Here is a 19,396-nt window from a genome sequence, read left to right as displayed (position 1 = left end):
TACTTGCAATTCAAAGACAGGTGTGTTGTTGGTTGTGATGCCAGACGATAACATTGTGAGGAGCAATGCCTGAATCCTTACCCTTGGGGTTCCTCTAGAAATGGCAAAAAGCCACTGAGAGTGGCCACGTGGAGGAGAGGCTGCTACTCTGTACAGAGCTGGACCGGTACCGCCTGGATCTCTGTGGCATTCAGGAGATCCAGTGGACCGGCTCTGACTCCAGTCATCATGAGGGGTGCAGAGTCCTCCACTCGGGGCAGGAGAATGCAAAACAACGAGTGGCTCTTATTCTGAAAAAAAGAATGAAGGCGGCGTGGGAAGATGGCGGCGAGGTGTGGGAAGCTGTAAGCCCCAGGCTACTTTGGGCTCGCCTCCCCATCAACAGGAGGCTGCTTACGCCCCCACCGAAGACGAACATCAGTGGTGGAATGCAGGCAAGCCCGAGGATTCAGATTCCTTCTATGACCTCCTGTCACAGGTGTTAGCTAAAAGTGGCCCCTCGGGATAGAGTCATCCTGTTGGGTGACTTCAATGCCCGAGTTGGTGATGATGTTGGCACCTGGTCTGGAGCGATTGGAAGGCATGGGCCAGATCAACTCAATAACAACGGTAGGAGGCTGTTAGACTTCTGTGCAGCCTGTGGGCTTGTCATTGCCAACATGCTGTTCTGGCATCTGTGCATACAGACAGCATCATGGATTCACGCCGGGTCCAAACAAGAACATCCGCTGGACTATATAGCAGTGGCCCAGCGAATGCAGGCCCATGTCCTTGACACCATGACCTACAGTGCTGCTGACCTCACTGACCATTAGCTTTTCATATGTAAGATCTGTGGGCTGGGTAAATCTGTGAGCAGGAGCGAGGTACAATTAAGCTCCCAAGCATTCACTACGTTATAAACAACATATTTGCACTCATAAGTCGCTTGCCTAATTGCCTCAGCAACTCGGTGTTTCGTATCGAACCTCATCTCAAACAATCGAAGGGCGCCCCCTAGTGGCAGCTGCCCCTGTGTGGCACAAGGTGGCACTCCACCGGCCTGCACGTGGCATGAGTCTGTCGGTAGGGGGCGATCATTGATGCGTCATCTACATTGTGGAGTTTCCGGATAATTTTCGATTTAAAGCTTTCGTGACTGCAATGATTCATCTTCTTTGGTTCTTTCGGTAAAGTCACGTAGAATGAGAATAAAATAATAAATTGATAAAATAAAATAACACAATAATATTCTCACGACGTTTCGGCCACAACACAAGCGGCCTTCATCAGGTGAAGGGAGCGAGACTGTCTGGTAGGACAGCGCTGGAGTGAGAGAGCCACGTTCAGATCACGGCTTTTAAGCTGTGTGAGAGGAACAAAGAGCCTTGACGAAGGAATTAGCATAAAATTTAGCATTGAAAAGGCTGAATGATTAGCTTGTGACTGGTCACAGAAATAGCTATGTTAAAAGTTAAAGCATACACCTCCGCAGAGGCACCCATTGTTAAAAGGAATTAGCATAGAATTTAGCATTGAAATAGTTAAATTAAGGCATTCGCTTGTAACTGCTACAGAAATAGTTACGTTGAAGTCAGAGCATACACATTCACCGGGGCACTTAGTACAAATCAAAACAGGAGAATTTAGCATTGAAATAACTAGGCGAATTTAGCATTGAAATAACTGGGTGATTTGCTGGTGACTGGTCACAGAAATGACTACATATCTGAGCTATTCACAGTACTATATAGTGAACCAATAAAAACTAAAATATAAATTACCTTCATGTTATCAATAAACTCTATATTCTCCAATCAGCTAAGCTACCAACCATAAGTCGTTATATATCACAATGCTATATGGCGAAAAAATGGGTGGATTCTTACCCTCAAATTTCCGTACCACGGATAGCTACGGGCCCCGTTCAGACGGACGAGTTCGTCCATGGTCGGAACAGAGGAGGGGGAGAGAGACAGCTGCGAAGCCCTAGTATACTCCATGTTGTAAACCATACCATTAACCGTGGTGTGAGAGGTATTAAGAGGCAATGCTGGCAAAAGAGCTGCGGTCTGAAGGTCATCGTAAAATTACAATTAATTAAGAACAGAAATGATTTAACACATCTTTCCAGTGGTTACTAAGCCTGAATCCATCTTCTCGGTTGAAATTGTCTCTGTGCTTGTATATGTGAATGGCCTCATGAACGAATCTCTCATGGTAGCCAGTTGGTTTGCAAAGAACCTCCATCTTGGAGAAGTCAATGTCATGTGAGCCCACTGAATTGTAACAGTGATCTGCCACGGCAGAGGAGTTCGTCTTACCGTGTTTCAAGTCTGCTTTATGTTCGCGGATGCGGTCCGAGATATGTCTTTTGGTTTCTCCAATGTAGCTACTACCACAGAGGCACTTTAGTTTGTAAACGCCCGGGTACTGTATGTCTGGAAGAGCATCTTTTACAGATGGAACTAAATCACGGATTTTGTGTACTGTGTTGAATCGGACCTGGATCTTGTGTTTATTCAGGATTTTGGAGATCTTTTTAGTGACCCCTGCAATGTAGGGTAAGGTGATGGTTTTGAGTGGCTCCACAAGAGGATGCTTCTTCATGACTGGAGTGATGGCTTTGCGGATTGTGTAGTCGGAGTAGCCATTAGCCCTGAGAGCCTGGTGTACGTGCTTGAGTTCACTGGTAATGTGTTCCTGGTCGGAAATGCATTGGGCTCTATGGTATAGAGTCTTGATGAGGCAGTTCTTCTGGGATGGATGGTGGTGGGAATCCGGTTTCAAGTAAGCATCTGTATGGGTAGCTTTCCTGTAGACAGAGTGGCTCATTGAACCATCATGTCTCCTTTTAATTAAGACATCCAGAAAGGGTAGTTTGCCATCTTTTTCGACCTCCATGGTAAATCTGATGGCTGGGTGTATGGAATTGATGTGGTCGCGGAATTGGTCTAGAGCAGGCTGGCCATGTGGCCAGATGACAAAGGTGTCATCAACGTACCTCTTCCATAAGGTCGGGCGTAGAGTGGCAGTCTGGATGGCGTCAGTTTCAAATTTTTCCATGAATACGTTGGCTACAACCGGAGATAGGGGGGAGCCCATTGGGGTGCCCTCAGTTTGTTTGTAGAAAGTTCCATTCCAGGTGAAGTATGTGTTGGTTAAGCAATGTCTCACCAGGGGGGGTACATCAGTATGCAGTCCTTGATGAACCAGGTCTTCAATGATAGCGATGGTATCAGGTACCGGGACTTTGGTGAACAAGGACACCACATCAAAACTGACAAGCAGGTCATTTGGGGACAGGGAAATGTCTTTGATTGTCGATACCAGGTGAGTAGAATTTAGTACCGCAGAGGTGGTTTTTCCAGTGAAAGGTCGCAGTATATCAGCCAGAAAACGTGCCAGTTTGTAGGTGGGGGAGCTGATAGTAGAGACGATGGTACGAAGGGGTGTATCTTCTTTGTGTATCTTTGGAAGGCCATATAATCTTGGTGGTCTGGCAGCAGAGGGTTTCAACAAGAACTGTTTGTTCTCATCAATTAATGCTGTTGAATCAGAGATAATTTTGTTCGTTTTGGTGACCAGGCTGTTGGTGGGATCTCTTTTTATTTTTGTATAGCTGCCATCGTTGAGTAGTTCTTGAATTTTGTTGTTATATTCTGTTTTGTCCATGATGACAGTGGCATTGCCTTTGTCGGCTGAGAGAACGACAATATCATCCCTCTTTTTTAATTGAGATAATTCAAAACGTTCGTCTTTGCTGATGTTGCTAGGTGGCAACTTAGCGTTTTTGAGGGTTGCAGCGATTTCAGATCTTGCTACGTCTGCAGAGATGTGACTCAAGCCCTTGAGTGCAACGTCGACATGGGCAATGATATCATTAACCGGTAAGTGTCTCGGTGTGACAGCAAAGTTTAGACCTTTAGCTAAAACGGATTTCAGACCATCAGAAATGGAACTGTTACTGCGATTAATTACGACTTTGTTGACGTCTATCTTTTCGGTGTGTGGATCCGATTTTTTGCTGGAGAGGTGATTGAATTTGGAAATCAAATTGTCCCTACATTTGTTCGACATAGTGGCAGCCGAAGAGGTAGTCATATTGTCTACATGTTCCCAATCCGATGTAGACATTGTTGCTGTCAATTTTAAGTGTGATTTGTAGAGTGTCTTGTCTAACTGATCGAGTTCGGTGCGTGTAAGTCTGATTTTTTCCGAGATAAGAGCGAAGCTAGTTCTAGCTAGAATTCGTTTTGCATTGAGAGAAGTTGCAACAGCAGAGGTTAGTGTAAATGCGGTTGGTATTACCTTAGAGTCGCGGCATCTCTTCAGAAAGGTGAGAGACTCGATTAGTTGAGCCTTCTTATCCCGAAGTCTGTTGAATGATCTTAAGGATGTGTGGAATCCCTCCCCGTAGAGGCGGTTAAATTTCGATTTAAAGCTTTCGTGACTGCAATGATTCATCTTCTTTGGTTCTTTCGGTAAAGTCACGTAGAATGAGAATAAAATAATAAATTGATAAAATAAAATAACAATAATATTCTCACGACGTTTCGGCCACAACACAAGCGGCCTTCATCAGGTGAAGGGAGCGAGACTGTCTAGTAGGACAGCGCTGGAGTGAGAGAGCCACGTTCAGATCACGGCTTTTAAGCTGTGTGAGAGGAACAAAGAGCCTTGACGAAGGAATTAGCATAAAATTTAGCATTGAAAAGGCTGAATGATTAGCTTGTGACTGGTCACAGAAATAGCTATGTTAAAAGTTAAAGCATACACCTCCGCAGAGGCACCCATTGTTAAAAGGAATTAGCATAGAATTTAGCATTGAAATAGCTAAATTAAGGCATTCGCTTGTAACTGCTACAGAAATAGTTACGTTGAAGTCAGAGCATACACATTCACCGGGGCACTTAGTACAAATCAAAACAGGAGAATTTAGCATTGAAATAACTAGGCGAATTTAGCATTGAAATAACTGGGTGATTTGCTGGTGACTGGTCACAGAAATGACTACATATCTGAGCTATTCACAGTACTATATAGTGAACCAATAAAAACTAAAATATAAATTACCTTCATGTTATCAATAAACTCTATATTCTCCAATCAGCTAAGCTACCAACCATAAGTCGTTATATATCACAATGCTATATGGCGAAAAAATGGGTGGATTCTTACCCTCAAATTTCCATACCACGGATAGCTACGGGCCCCGTTCAGACGGACGAGTTCGTCCATGGTCGGAACAGAGGAGGGGGAGAGAGACAGCTGCGAAGCCCTAGTATACTCCATGTTGTAAACCATACCATTAACCGTGGTGTGAGATGTATTAAGAGGCAATGCTGGCGAAAGAGCTGCGGTCTGAAGGTCATCGTAAAATTACAATTAATTAAGAACAGAAATGATTTAACACATCTTTCAAGCACAGAGACAATTTCAACCGAGAAGATGGATTCAGGCTTAGTAACCACTGGTTACTAATTTGAGGGTAAGAATCCACCCATTTTTTCGCCATATAGCATTGTGATATATAACGACTTATGGTTGGTAGCTTAGCTGATTGGAGAATATAGAGTTTATTGATAACATGAAGGTAATTTATATTTTAGTTTTTATTGGTTCACTATATAGTACTGTGAATAGCTCAGATATGTAGTCATTTCTGTGACCAGTCACCAGCAAATCACCCAGTTATTTCAATGCTAAATTCGCCTAGTTATTTAAATGCTAAATTCTCCTGTTTTGATTTGTACTAAGTGCCCCGGTGAATGTGTATGCTCTGACTTCAACGTAACTATTTCTGTAGCAGTTACAAGCGAATGCCTTAATTTAGCTATTTCAATGCTAAATTCTATGCTAATTCCTTTTAACAATGGGTGCCTCTGCGGAGGTGTATGCTTTAACTTTTAACATAGCTATTTCTGTGACCAGTTACAAGCTAATCATTCAGCCTTTTCAATGCTAAATTTTATGCTAATTCCTTCGTCAAGGCTCTTTGTTCCTCTCACACAGCTTAAAAGCCATGATCTGAACGTGGCTCTCTCACTCCAGCGCTGTCCTACCAGACAGTCTCGCTCCCTTCACCTGATGAAGGCCGCTTGTGTTGTGGCCGAAACGTCGTGAGAATATTATTGTGTTATTTTATTTTATCAATTTATTATTTTATTCTCATTCTACGTGACCTTTCCAGATAATGTCTGGAATTAACCACAATTTTGACCGTGACACCAACATGCAATGACCTGTGCGTTGTGAATGACACAATACTCTGTTTGACATCCGCCGTGAAGCAGAACAGCGAATATTGTGGTGAATGTTACTGGGGTAGCCAGGTGTGCCTGTCGGATTTGAACTTTGAACCTCTGCAACAAATAGAGAATGCGCTACCATATTCCTGGTTCTTCCGGTAAAGTCACGTAGATAGAAAACAAAATAAACAAAATAAAAGATTAAAAAATAATAATAATACAAATAACAAATAAAAATAATAAATTAAAAAAAATTTGATGGGATGATGCCATGGGTTGACTGACTCAGATGACTGGCCAATGCACCGCCTTTGCCCCCCACTACACACACACAGTGTGTACGTGTGTACACACTGTGTGTATACACACGTACACACACTGTGTGTGTGTGTGTGTGTACACACACACACACACTGTGTGTGTAAGTACACACACAGTGTGTGTACGTACACACTGTGTGTACGTGTGTACACACTGTGTGTATACACACGTACACACACTGTGTGTGTGTGTGTACACACAGTGTGTGTACGTACACACACACAGTGTACGTACACACACAGTGTGTACACACACACACTGTATACACAATAATGTCCACGTTGTTGTTGCTGAGTTCAAGCACCCAAGGGAGGGGGCAATGGAAAATGAATCTAAATCAACTTAAACTCCATCCCCATGACCTCATCGGCATGAAGTGCCAGCAGGAGGTGTACCTCGCTAGTTACGTCATGTCACCAAAGTATTCACACTCCTCCAACCCCGTCCACAGCGCTCTTGAGCGTGACGTCACCTCCGCTTGGGTCACTGCCGATATCAATCCAATGGGAATCCTTATTTGGGCATAGCTACGCCCAGTGACTGGCGGTTCATTAACATAATGCATTCGTTGAAGCCATCTGATTCAGCAGCCACGCCCCATCCCTCGACATTTGGGCCAGTGTACATTAACATGTTACCTGCTTACACGCGTGACGTCGCGAGGTAACAGGAGGCTGCCGATCCGCGCTTGCACTGAAATCCGAGGTGAGAAATTCTCGTGGTGGTGGTGGTTGTTGTTGTTTACCAAGGTAGAGCCTCTCTCTCGTAGGGATGTCAGTTGAGTAGCAGCGAGCATGGGAATCGCTGTCCAGGTTGGAACTTTACAACGCGGGGCCTAGCCATGCGGGGCCTTGCCTCCTGCCCTCGCCTGATTGCGTTCACTTTAATTATCTCGCTTAAGTTTAATTTGTCTTCACCCGGCTCGCCACTTTGTAACTTTGTTTTATTGTAAATATTCACGTAGTTTTTATTTTCTTTTGTTAGCAGGCCAAGCCCGCTTGAGCTGCTATACCGCTCTTGTTATCAGAAGCGACCTGCCCACAACAACACAAGGTGAGGCTTTGTCAACGTGTGTGAATGTTTTGACTTAAAACTTTGGTGACTGCAGGAATTAAAATTCTTGGTTCTTTCGGTAAAGTCACATAGATAGAAAATTAAATGAAAATATTTTTTTTTTAAATAAAGCAAAAAACCCACGACGTTTCGATCGCAACACAAGTGGTCTTTATCTTATTGAATTTAATCTGTTATTTTTATTTTCTATCTACGTGACTTTACTGAAAGAACCAACAATACGTGCGTCAATGTCTATCGGTCAAAGTCGCTAAGCGCGTGCCGCTGTTGACTCTGAATGTGTGGAGGGGAACACCTTCACCACGGAGAGAGAGAGACAGAGACACGGATAGCCTCGGCTATGTTGATTGATCCTCGATTCATTACTTGATGGAGTGAGGAAGAATTAATGCTGAGCAGATGAAGGTGGCCAGGCATGGTTCTGGTCACACCACCACCTGTTTACCCATGGCAGTGTGTGACAGTGTCAAATTTGTGTTTGCAGTAAAGTCTATTAACTCTGTTGAACACGAGGATATATAAAAACAATAGTTTATTTTTGTTTTCCTCTGGAACTCTTTATACGAATGGAAACATGAAGTTAACACAGCACACACATTCCGCTGAAGTTGGAACTGTTCATCCCCAGCATTCAAGGACATCTGAGCCTGGATTCACACCTGAGTTGCGATTGAACGTTAATTAATGCATTTCTGCATAACAGAAATAGTATTGTTTTCAACACCCTTTGCTATGTCAGTTGAATTTAGCTTTCCTAAATATTCCTTTTATAGTCAGCCGAAATTGTGTGGGTTAATATTAATTTTGAAGATATGAAGGCTTCTAGGCATATTAATGACATTTCCCCTCTCACTGTGTGCCATAGCAGCCCGTGGAGAGAAACCCTTCAGGTGCACTCTGTGCGGGAAGGCGTTAATCAAATCTGATAAATTTGGAAAACTTTTTCACTACATCATGAATATATTAATAAGTTTAGACGTGTAAGTCACGTGTGCATTCCTCTGTGCCTGACGTGTAGATGGTGTGGATATTCTTTTTTTCTGTCTGCAGCTGATGCTTCCTCTGCAGAATTGGTCTGATGGAGCAAAGGCACTCAGCGCAGCTCGGTACGACAAGTCAACAATGCGACCAGCGTGCATACAGCATGGACCGGACTGGAAATTTGACACGGCACCAGAGAAGTCACACAGAAGAGAAACCCTTCAAATGTACTGTGTGTGGGAAGGCGTTTGCACGGTCATCTGCTCTTAAAAAACACCAGAGAACACACACAGGAGAGAAACCCTCCAAGTGTACTCTGTGTGGCAAGGCATTTTCAGATCTATGTCATCTTGTAATACACCAGAGAACACACACAGGAGAGAAACCCTTCAAGTGCAGTGTCTGCGGGAATGCGTTTTCAGATTCATATAATCTTGTAACACACCAGAGAACACACACAGGAGAGAAACCCTTCAGGTGCAGTGTTTGTGGGAAGGCGTTTGCACATTCATCAAATCTTAAAGTACACCAGAGAACACACACGGGAGAGAAACCCTTCAAGTGCACTCTGTGCGGGAAGGCGTTTGCACAGTCACCACATCTTAAAGTACACCAGAGAACACACACAGGAGAGAAACCCTTCAAGTGCAGTGTGTGCGTGAAGGCGTTTGCACATTCATCTGCTCTTGTAACACACCAGAGAACACACACGGGAGAGAAACCCTTCAGGTGCACGATGTGCGGGATGGCGTTTACACAGTCATCAACTTTTCGAAGACACCAGAGAACACAAAAGCATCGGAAGGTCCACAAGGAGCGGAGTCGGAGTCTGAAATCAGCTTGTGAAAGTCAACGTGCCGCAATGATCCCATCCCTCATGAAACAAGAACCGGACGAAAATCTCTGCTTGGACACTTTTAAAGGTATAAAGGTGAAATATGAAGAGGTGATGGTGAAATGTGAAGAAGTGATGAGCGAAGAAGTGAAGGTAAAAAGTGAAGATGAAGATTCAACTCCAAAATGGGACCTTCACATCGTAAAGCAGGAGGAGAATTCTGACTGTGAATCAGAGTGAGGCAACTCCCAGCAGTTTGTGGAAGTGGAGGTGTGGGTGGACTTGCTCCTAGACAATACAAAGTCAAGTGGAGACCCGGTAGATGTGTAAGCCAGAGACGATGTCACTACAATAGATGCACCTTTGTCACAGGCCTTTAATGACAAGAACGTGAATTTGGACACTCAATTCCTATGTTCAACCTGCAGAGTAAGGGCGGCCAGTCTTTGTGGACCCGTGGGTTGGGGAGATCTCTGACCAGGAGCGAGAGCCAAGAAGCCCCCAAGCATTCACTATGTTATAATAATTGCTTTTACACGGCGCTCACTTAATGGCCTCGGCAACTCGGAGTTTCGTGTCTCGTCTGAAACACTCGAAGAGCATCCCCAAGTAGCAGCTGCCCCTGTGTGGCACAGGGTGGTGGCCCTGCACCGGCCTGCATTTATTATTATTTCCGCCTGAGGACGACCGCTTGTGTTACGATCGAAACGTCGTGATCTATTATTATTTTTTCTGCCTATGTGACTTTACTGAAAGAACCAAAGAGTATGTGAACAAGAGGCTGTCAGTAGGGGGCGATGATTGATGTTTCATCTCAGTTTTGTAATTTGTCGCTAATGTTTAGAATTCGCCAGCATGCAATGGCCTACTCGTTTTGAATGACACTACAATAGTATGTTTTACATCCACTTTTAAGCAGACCGTGCGTATTTTTAAAATAGCTTCTTTTTAATACGATGTAACCTGATGCAGGATATTTCACTGCAGTAATTAAATTTTGTTAATATGCCTGTCAATAATTAAGAATGAATACTTGTCTGATTGTGCGTGTACATGTAACATTTTGTCTATGAGGGTCAAACATTGATTAAGTGTTCAAATCTAGATTGATTAAGTGATGTTAGGACAAAGTGTGTGTGTGTTTGGAAGTAACCTGTACAGATAACTCGGGTGAGACACATTCCATGTGATACAGGTCAAAGTGTACTTTTGTGTTTCACGAAGCGTCTGCCTCTGAAGCAACTCATTGTCTTTGAAATAGGGAGCACGCTCGGATCATTCATCAGTTACAAAGCATACCGCTTGAAAGTTACACGTATAGGAGGAGGTACATTCTCTACAACACGAATTGTAGTTTTGTCTTACGTGTTGACTTAGATTTTGTCTAACTAGGACTGGAAATGCACCTTGCTGATTGACGTCTGGATGTTCGTACCTATCGGTTGAAGCAAACCCCACTGCTGTTGTTGAGACGCTGTGCACCAATAAGGGTCCAACACATTGACGGCCTTCAGGCCAGGAAAGTCACAACATTTACGGCACACGAAGGACGCATTCACGCCAGCGCCCGTGCTCCGTTTTGAATTTTTAAAATGAAACATCTTTGAATCGTGTTGTGTTTTGAATTAGATGATTGTTATTTCTTCATTAAAAGCTTAAAAGTTCATTTTACACCCGGAAGGCTTCGTTGAAAAGGATATTTCGCGTGAATTTTCTCTCGTCGTTAAGTAGACGATGGCCTTGCCGGGGGTTCGGTTCGATGCGGACTTTCACCTGTTTGGGATTGCAAGATCAAGATAAGGCGACACGGAGCTGCTGGCCGTCTGCAGATCGATTCCAACGTAATCGAGCGTCTGTCCCTGCGCCTCCGTCGTTGGTACAGGGGGTGCGTTTCTCCGTTGTGGAGTTTCTCGATAATGTTTGGAATTACCCCAATTTTGACCGTGAGACCAACATGCAATGGCCTGTGCGTTGTGAATGACACAACGTTATGTTTTACATCTGCCGTTTAGCAGACTGCATATTGTGGTGAATGTTGCTGGGGTAGCCAGGTGTGCCTGTCGGATTTTAACCTTGAACCTCTGCAATAAATAATGTGCTACCACATTATTGGTTCTTTCGGTAAAGTCACGTAAATAGAAAAAAAAATAAAGAAAAAAATTAGTTTATTATTTAAATCGTCATTTTATTTTTTTCTTCAATGTAACATTTTTTTTAATTTACGTGACTTGACAGAAAGAACCAAGAACGTTAATTCCTGCGGTCGCGAACGTTTTGAGTCAAAATAGAATGCGCCACCACTCGGCTCGCCTCAATCTGCGTGGAGGCGTGGGGGTGGGGGTCAGCCTGAGAGAGTTTCTCACCGGCGCAGAACTTCCACACAGAGGCTCCACGCAGCTTCGTGCGGAGCGACAGGCCAGGCAGCTCCCACACAGCGTGGTGCAGCTCGTTAACATTTATAGTCTTGCTTCTTTCGGTAAAGTCACGTAGATAGAAAATAACAAAAACAAGAAAATTGGAAAATAAATTGATGAAAAGATGCCCATTGGTCGACTGAGATGACTGTGCCACACACAATGTACACACACACACAGTGTATACACACAGTGTACATACACACAGTGCACACGCACAGTGTACACACACACACTGACCCAGGCAGAGGTGTGTGTGCACTGTGCGTGTACACTGTGTACACACACACAGTGTACACGCACAGTGCACACACACAGTGTACACACAGTGTACACACACAGTGTACACACACAGTGCACACACACACACAGTGTACACACACAGTGTACACACACACAATGTACATACGCAGTGTACACACACACACAGTGCACACAGTGCACACAGTGTACACACACATAGTGTGTACGTGTACACACACAGTGTACACACACTGTACACACACACAGTGTACACACACACAGTGCACACACACACTGTGTACACGTACACACACTGTGTACGTGTACACGCACACAGTGTACACACACACAGTGTACGTGTACACACACAGTGTACACACACACAGTGTGTTCACACAGTGCACACACACGCAGTGTACACACACTGTGTGTACGTGTACACACACAGTGTGTACGTGTACACACACAGTGTGTACGTGTACACACAGAGCGTGACGTCACCTCTGCCTGGGTCAACTTCCGTTATCTGTTCAAGTACAATCCTTATTTGGGCAAAGCTACGCCCGGTGACTGGCGGTTCATTAACATAATGTGTTCGTGAAGGCCGTCGCGAGTTTATTGCGACGAGTTCAGCACCCACGCCCCATCCCTCCACGTATGGGCCGGGCTCATTAACATAATTTATTTAAATTAGGACCCGCTCGTTGCGGGAGGGGAGTGTCTTGTACCACGCAAGTGACGTCATCTCCTGCTGCCGCGTGACGTCACGAGGTAACAAATCTGCCGCTCCTGGCGTGAAGTGAAATCCGAGGTGAGAAATTCTCATCGTTGTGGTGGTTGTGGTGGTGGTTGTGGTTATTGTTGTTTACAGAGGTAGAGCCTCTCTCTCGTAGGGATGTCAGTTGAGTAGCAGCGAGAATGGGAATCGATGTCCAGGTTGGAACTTTACAACGCGGGGCCTAGCCACGCGGGGCCTTGCCTCCTGCCCTCGCCTGATTGCGTTTGCTTCAATTATCTCGCTTAGTTGAGCAATCTTTGTAAGAAAGTAATCTACCAGGCTATGCGTTTATTGTGTGTTGACCGACTCTCTGTGTTGCATTGCATTATATTTCAAAAATTTACTCAGTTTGTTTGATTAAAAGACTTTATATTTTTTACATTGTGTACAGTATGGAACATACCCACATGCCAAATTTCAAGTGTGTGGCACGTTGGGAAGTATGCTAAACATTTCGAACAGACACGTATCCACACATTTCCCTTTCATATTTATAGATAAATCAGCATTTTGCGACCCCCACTGCCACCGTGTGGCTGATTATTACGTGCCAGGGACTCTATGAGAGGACAACAGTCCGAGTCCATAATTGGCAATAAGTAACGGCAAAGCAGTTACAAGCGACTCACAGAATTTTGCACAGTTGAGTATACAGAGTACACGACTTCCCTGAAGGCAAACACCTTCAGCGAGCACAATGCCGATCACACGCGTCGAATAAAAAGCAAGGGACAAGTCATTACGTACTAACAACTCCTTACTAACAACTCCTTACTTACTAACAACTCCTTACTAACAACTCCTTACTAACAACTCCTTACTAACAACTCATTACTTACTAACAACTACTTACTAACAACTACTTACAAACAACTCCTTACTTACTAACAACTCCATACTTACTAACAACTCCTATCATTTTTCATTGCTGGAGGGGTTGCCCCCCCTACCTGAAAATCCTGGCTCCGCCTCTGAGTGTGTGACAGTGTCAAGTTTGTGTTTGCAGTAAAGTCTATTAACTCTATTGAGCACGGAGGTTATATCAAAACAGTAGTTTAGGTTTGTTTTCCTCTGCAACTCTTTATAAGAATGGAGTCAGGAAGTTAACACAGCACACACGTGCAGCTTAAGTCGGATCTGTTCATCCCAGCATTCAAGGACATCTGTGCCTGGCTTCACACCTCTAAGTTGCGATTGAACATTAATTCATGCATTTCTGCGTAACACAAATAGTATTATTTTAAACACCCTTTGCTACGTCAGCTGAATTTAGCTTTCATAAATATTCCTTTTGAAGCCAGACAGCTGAAATTGTGTGCTCGGAGTTTTTGGTGAACATTCATTTTGAAGATACGAGGGCTTCCAGGCATGTTTATGACCATTTGCCCTCTCATTGTGTGCAATAACAGCCCGTGTGATGAATTTGGGACACTTTTGCACTATATCATGAATATGTGAATAAGTATAGACGTGTAAGTCACGTGTTACTGTGTATATATGCTTTCCTCTGTGCATCGATACTGACGTGTAGATGGTGTGGATATTATTTTTTTCTGTCTGCAGCTGAAGCTTCCTCTGACGCTTCCTCTGCAGAATTGGTCTGATGGAGCAAATGCGCTCGGCGCAGCTCGGTAGGACAAGGCTCCAATGCGACCGGTGTGCATACAGCACGGATCGGACTGGAGATTTCACACAGCACGAGAGAACTCACACAGGAGAGAAACCCTTCAAGTGCAGTGTGTGTGGGAAGGCGTTTGCACATTCATCTACTCTTGTAATACACCAGAGAACACACACGGGAGATAAACCCTTCAAGTGCAGTGTGTGTGGGAAGACGTTTGCACATTCATCTGCTCTTGTAATACACCAGAGAACACACACGGGAGAGAAACCCTTCAAGTGCAGTGTGTGTGGGAAGGCGTTTGCACATTCATCTGCTCTTGTAATACACCAGAGAACACACACGGGAGACAAACCCTTCAAGTGCACTGTGTGTGGGAAGGCGTTTGCACAGTCATCTAATCTTGTAGAACACCAGAGAACACACACGGGAGAGAAACCCTTCAAGTGCAGTGTGTGTGGAAAGGTGTTTGCATATTCATCTGCACTTATAATACACCAGAGAACACACGCGGGAGAGAAACCCTTCAAGTGCAGTGTGTGCGTGAAGGCGTTTGCACGTTCATCTCTTCTTGTAAAACACCAGAGAACTCACACAGGAGAGAAACCCTTCAAGTGCAGTGTGTGTGGGAAGGCATTTGCAGATTCATCAAATCTTCAAGTACACCAGAGAACACACACGGGAGAGAAACCCTTCAGGTGCACTCCGTGCGGGATAACGTTTGCACAGCAACCACATCTTCAAGTACACCAGAGAACACAGCAGCATCAGAAGATCCACAAGGAGTGGAGTCTGAAATCGGCTTGTGAAAGTCAAAGTGCCACCATGAGCCCATCCCTCATGAAACACGAACCGGAAGAAAATCCCAGCTTGGACACTTTTAAAGTTATCGAGGTGAAATATGAAGAGGTGATGGTGAAGAGGGAAGAAGTGATGGTGAAGAGGGAAGAAGTGATGGTGAAATGTGAAGATGAAGATTCAACTCCAAAATGGGACCTTCACATTGATGGAGGCAACGTGAAGCAGGAGGAGAATTCTGACTGTGAGGCAGAGCGAGGCAACGCCCAGCAGTTTGTGGAAGTGGAGGTGTGGGTGGACTTCCTCCGAGACAATACAAAGTCAAGTGGAGACCCGGTAGATGTGTAAGCCAGAGACGATGTCGCTACAATAGATGCACCTTTGTCACAGGCCTTTAATGACAAGAATGTGAAGTTGAACACTCATTTCCTAGGTTCAACCTTCAGAGTATGAGTGGCCAGTCTTTGTGGACCTGTGGGTTGGGTCAATCTCTCACCAGGAGCGAGAGCCAATAAGCTCCCAAGCATTCACGATGTTCTCATGATAATTGCTTTTACGCTTTGCCCGCTTAATCGCCTCGGCAACTCGGAGTTTTGTGTCGTACCTCGTCTGAAACACTCAAAGAGCATCCCCAAGTAGCAGCTGCCCCTGTGTGGCACAAGGTGGTGGCCCTGCACTGGTCTGCATGTGGACAAGAGCCTGTCAGTAGGGGACGATGATTGATGTGTCATTTCAGTTGTGTAGTTTGTAGGCAATCTTGATTCGAAGCTTTCGTGACTGCAGGAATCCACACATAACAGATCACGGCGTTTAGATTGCAACACGAACAATCGTCATCAGGTGGGACAACCACAGCAAGAGAAACTGCTGAAGTAGTAGGCGCCTACTCCAACAGTTTCTTCTTCTTGCTGCTGTGCTTGTCCCACCTGATGACGATTGCTTGTGTTGTCATCGAAACGCCGCGATCTATTATTTGTAGGCAATGTTTAGAATTTGTTACATTTTGACCCAGGCGCCAGCATGCAACGACCTACTCGTTTTGAATGACACAACAATAGTACGGTGTACATACACTGTTAAGCAGACGGTACGTGTTTGTAAAATAACTTCTTGTTAATACGATGTAATGTGATGCAGTCAATTTCGCTGCAGTAATTAAATGTTAATATTCCCGTCAATGATTTAGAATGAATACTTGTCTGATTGTGCGCGTGCATGTAACATTTTGTATGAGGAACAAACATTGAATAAGTGATGGTAGGACAAAATGTGTGTGTGTGTTTGGAAGTAACCTGTAAAGAGAACTCGGGTGAGACCCGTTGTTCTTGTGATACAGGTCAAAGGGTACTTTTGTGTTTCACGAAGCATCTGCCTCTGGAGCAACTCATTATCTTTGAAATAGGGAGCACGCTTGGATCATTCATCAGTTACAAGGCATACCACTTAAAAGTTACACGTATAGGAGGAGGTACATTCTCTACAACACGAATTGTAGTTTTGTCTTACGTGTTGACGTAGATTTTGTCTAACTGGGACTAGAAATGCTCCTTGCTGATTCACGTCTGGATGTTCGTAACCATCGGTTGAAGCAAACCCCACTGCTGTTGTTGAGACGCTGTGCACCAATAATGGTCCAACACATTGACGGCCTTCAGGCCAGGAAAGTCACAACATTTGCACACGATGGACGCATTCACGCAAGCACCCCATGCTCCATTTTGAAGTTTTAAAATGAAACATCTTTGGATTGTGTTGTGTTTTGACTTCGATGATTTTATTTCCTCAATAAAAGATTATTTCATATTACATCCGGAAGGCTTCGTTGAGAAGGACATTTCGTGTGAATTTTCTCTCATTAAGTAGATGGCCTTGCCGGGGGTTCGGTTCAATGCGGACACAAACAGTGTACACACAGAGTGTACACACACAGTGTACACACACATTGTGTACACACACACACAGTGTACATACACACATTGTGTACACACACACAGTGTACACACAGTGTACATACACACATTGTGTACACACACACAGTGTACACACACACAGTGTACACACACACAGTGTACACACACAGTGTACATACAGTATATACACAGTGTACACAAACAGGGTACACACACTGTATATATATATACACACAGTGTACTCACACACAGTGATACAGTGACACAGCGACACACAGTGACACACAGTGTATACACACAGTGTACATACAGTGTACACACACAGTGCACACACACAGTGTACACACAGTGTATACACAATAATGTCCACGTTGTTGTAGCTGAGCTCACACACCAAAGGGAGGGAGCAATGGAAAATGAATCTAAATTAACTTAAACTCCAACTCTGTGACGTCACCACTCTGCATTACCTCATCGGCGTGAAACGCCAGGGGGAGGTGTACCTCGCTAGTGACATCATGTCACCAACGTATTCACCGCTCCCCCGTCCACCGCGCTCTTGCACATGATGTCACCTCCGCTTGGGTCACTGCCGATATCGTTCCAGTGCCAATCCTTATTTGGGCAAAGCTACGACCAGTGACTAGCGGCTCATTAACATAATGTGTATCGTTAAAGCCGTCGCGAGTTTATTGCGACGGGTTCAGCACTCACGACATTTGGGCGCAACATTAACATAATTTATTCATTCTCTAATTTATTTATTTACGGAGCCGCTCATTGTGGGAGGAGCGTGCCTCGTATCCCGGAAGTGACGTCACGTCACCTGCTGCTGCGTGACGTCACGAGGTAACAGGCACTGAAATCTGAGGTGAAAAATTCTCATTGCGATTGTGGTTGTTGTTGTTGTTTACCAAGGTAGAGCCTCGCTCTCTCTCGTAGGGATGTCAGTTGAGTAGCAGCGAGCATGGGAATCGATGTCCAGGTTGGAACTTTACAACGCGGGGCCTAGCCACGCGGGGCCTTGCCTCCTGCCCTCGCCTGATTGCGTTCACTTTAATTATCTCGCTTAAGTTTAATTTGTCTTCACCCGGCTCGCCACTTTGTAACTTTGTTTTATTGTCAATATTCACGCAGTTTTTATTTTCTTTTGTTAGCAGGCCAAGCCCGCTTGAGCTGCTATACCGCTCTTGTTATCAGAAGCGACCTGCCCACAACAACACAAGGTGAGGCTTTGTCAACGTGTGTGAATGTTTTGACTTAAAACTTTGGTGACTGCAGGAATTAATATTCTTGGTTCTTTCGGTGAAGTCACATAGATAGAAAATAAAATAAAAATAACAGATTATAAATTAAATGAAAAATAAAAAATTGAAAATAAAGCAAAAAACCCACGACGTTTCGATCGCAACACAAGTGGTCTTTATCTTATTGAATTTAATCTGTTATTTTTATTTTCTATCTACGTGACTTTACTGAAAGAACCAACAATACGTGCGTCAATGTATCTATCGGTCAAAGACGCTAAGCGCGTGCCGCTGTTGACTCTGAATGTGTGGAGGGGAACACCTTCACCACGGGGAGAGAGAGACAGAGACACGGATAGCCTCGGCTATGTTGATTGATCCTCGATTCATTACTTGGTGGAGTGAGGAAGAATTAATGCTGAGCAGATGAAGGTGGCCAGGCATGGTGCTGGTCACACCACCACCTGTTTACTCATGGCAGTGTGTGACAGTGTCAAGTTTGTGTTTGCAGTAAAATCTATTAACTCTATTGAACACGGAGGTTATATCAAAACAATAGTTTTTTTTTGTTTTCCTCTGAAACTCTTTATAAGAATGGAAACAGGAGGCGAACACAGCACACACATTCAGCTGATGTCGGATCTGTTCATCCCAGCATTCAAGGACATCTGAGCCTGGATTCACACCTCTAAGTTGCGATTGAACATTAATTTCTGCATAACACAAATAGTATTGTTTTCAACACCCTTTGCTATGTCAGCTGAATTTAGCTTTCATAAATATTCCTTTTGTAGTCAGACAGCCGAAATTGTGTGCTTAGAGTTTTGGGTTAACATTCATCTTGAAGATATGAAGGCTTCCAGGCATATTAATGATATTTTCCCTCTCATTGTGTGCCCTAACAGCCCGTGGAGAGAAACCCTTCAGGTGCACTCTGTACGTGA

At 44.3% G+C, this 19,396-nt stretch overlaps 1 protein-coding gene across 1 annotated transcript; it reads left to right on the top strand.

Moving 5' to 3' along the window:
* The first annotated feature begins 8,679 nt into the window (after positions 1-8,679).
* Positions 8,680-17,868, top strand: LOC142910076 (uncharacterized). Its single transcript, XM_076059838.1, has 3 exons — positions 8,680-9,344; positions 14,614-15,391; positions 17,836-17,868. The coding sequence occupies exons 1-3, from the start codon at positions 8,704-8,706 to the stop codon at positions 17,866-17,868; spliced, it is 1,452 nt and encodes a 483-aa protein (XP_075915953.1). The 5' UTR covers positions 8,680-8,703.
* The last annotated feature ends 1,528 nt before the right edge of the window (positions 17,869-19,396 follow it).

The sequence above is a fragment of the Petromyzon marinus genome, unplaced genomic scaffold (assembly GCF_048934315.1).
Source record: "Petromyzon marinus isolate PM22_M1 ecotype Great Lakes invasive population unplaced genomic scaffold, UKy_Petmar_22M1.pri1.0 PM_G_Scaffold_138, whole genome shotgun sequence".
NCBI classification, from domain to species: Eukaryota; Metazoa; Chordata; class Hyperoartia; order Petromyzontiformes; family Petromyzontidae; genus Petromyzon; species Petromyzon marinus.
The sequence above is the reverse complement of the archived record's forward strand: the minus strand, read 5'-3'. Positions and strand labels throughout refer to the sequence as shown.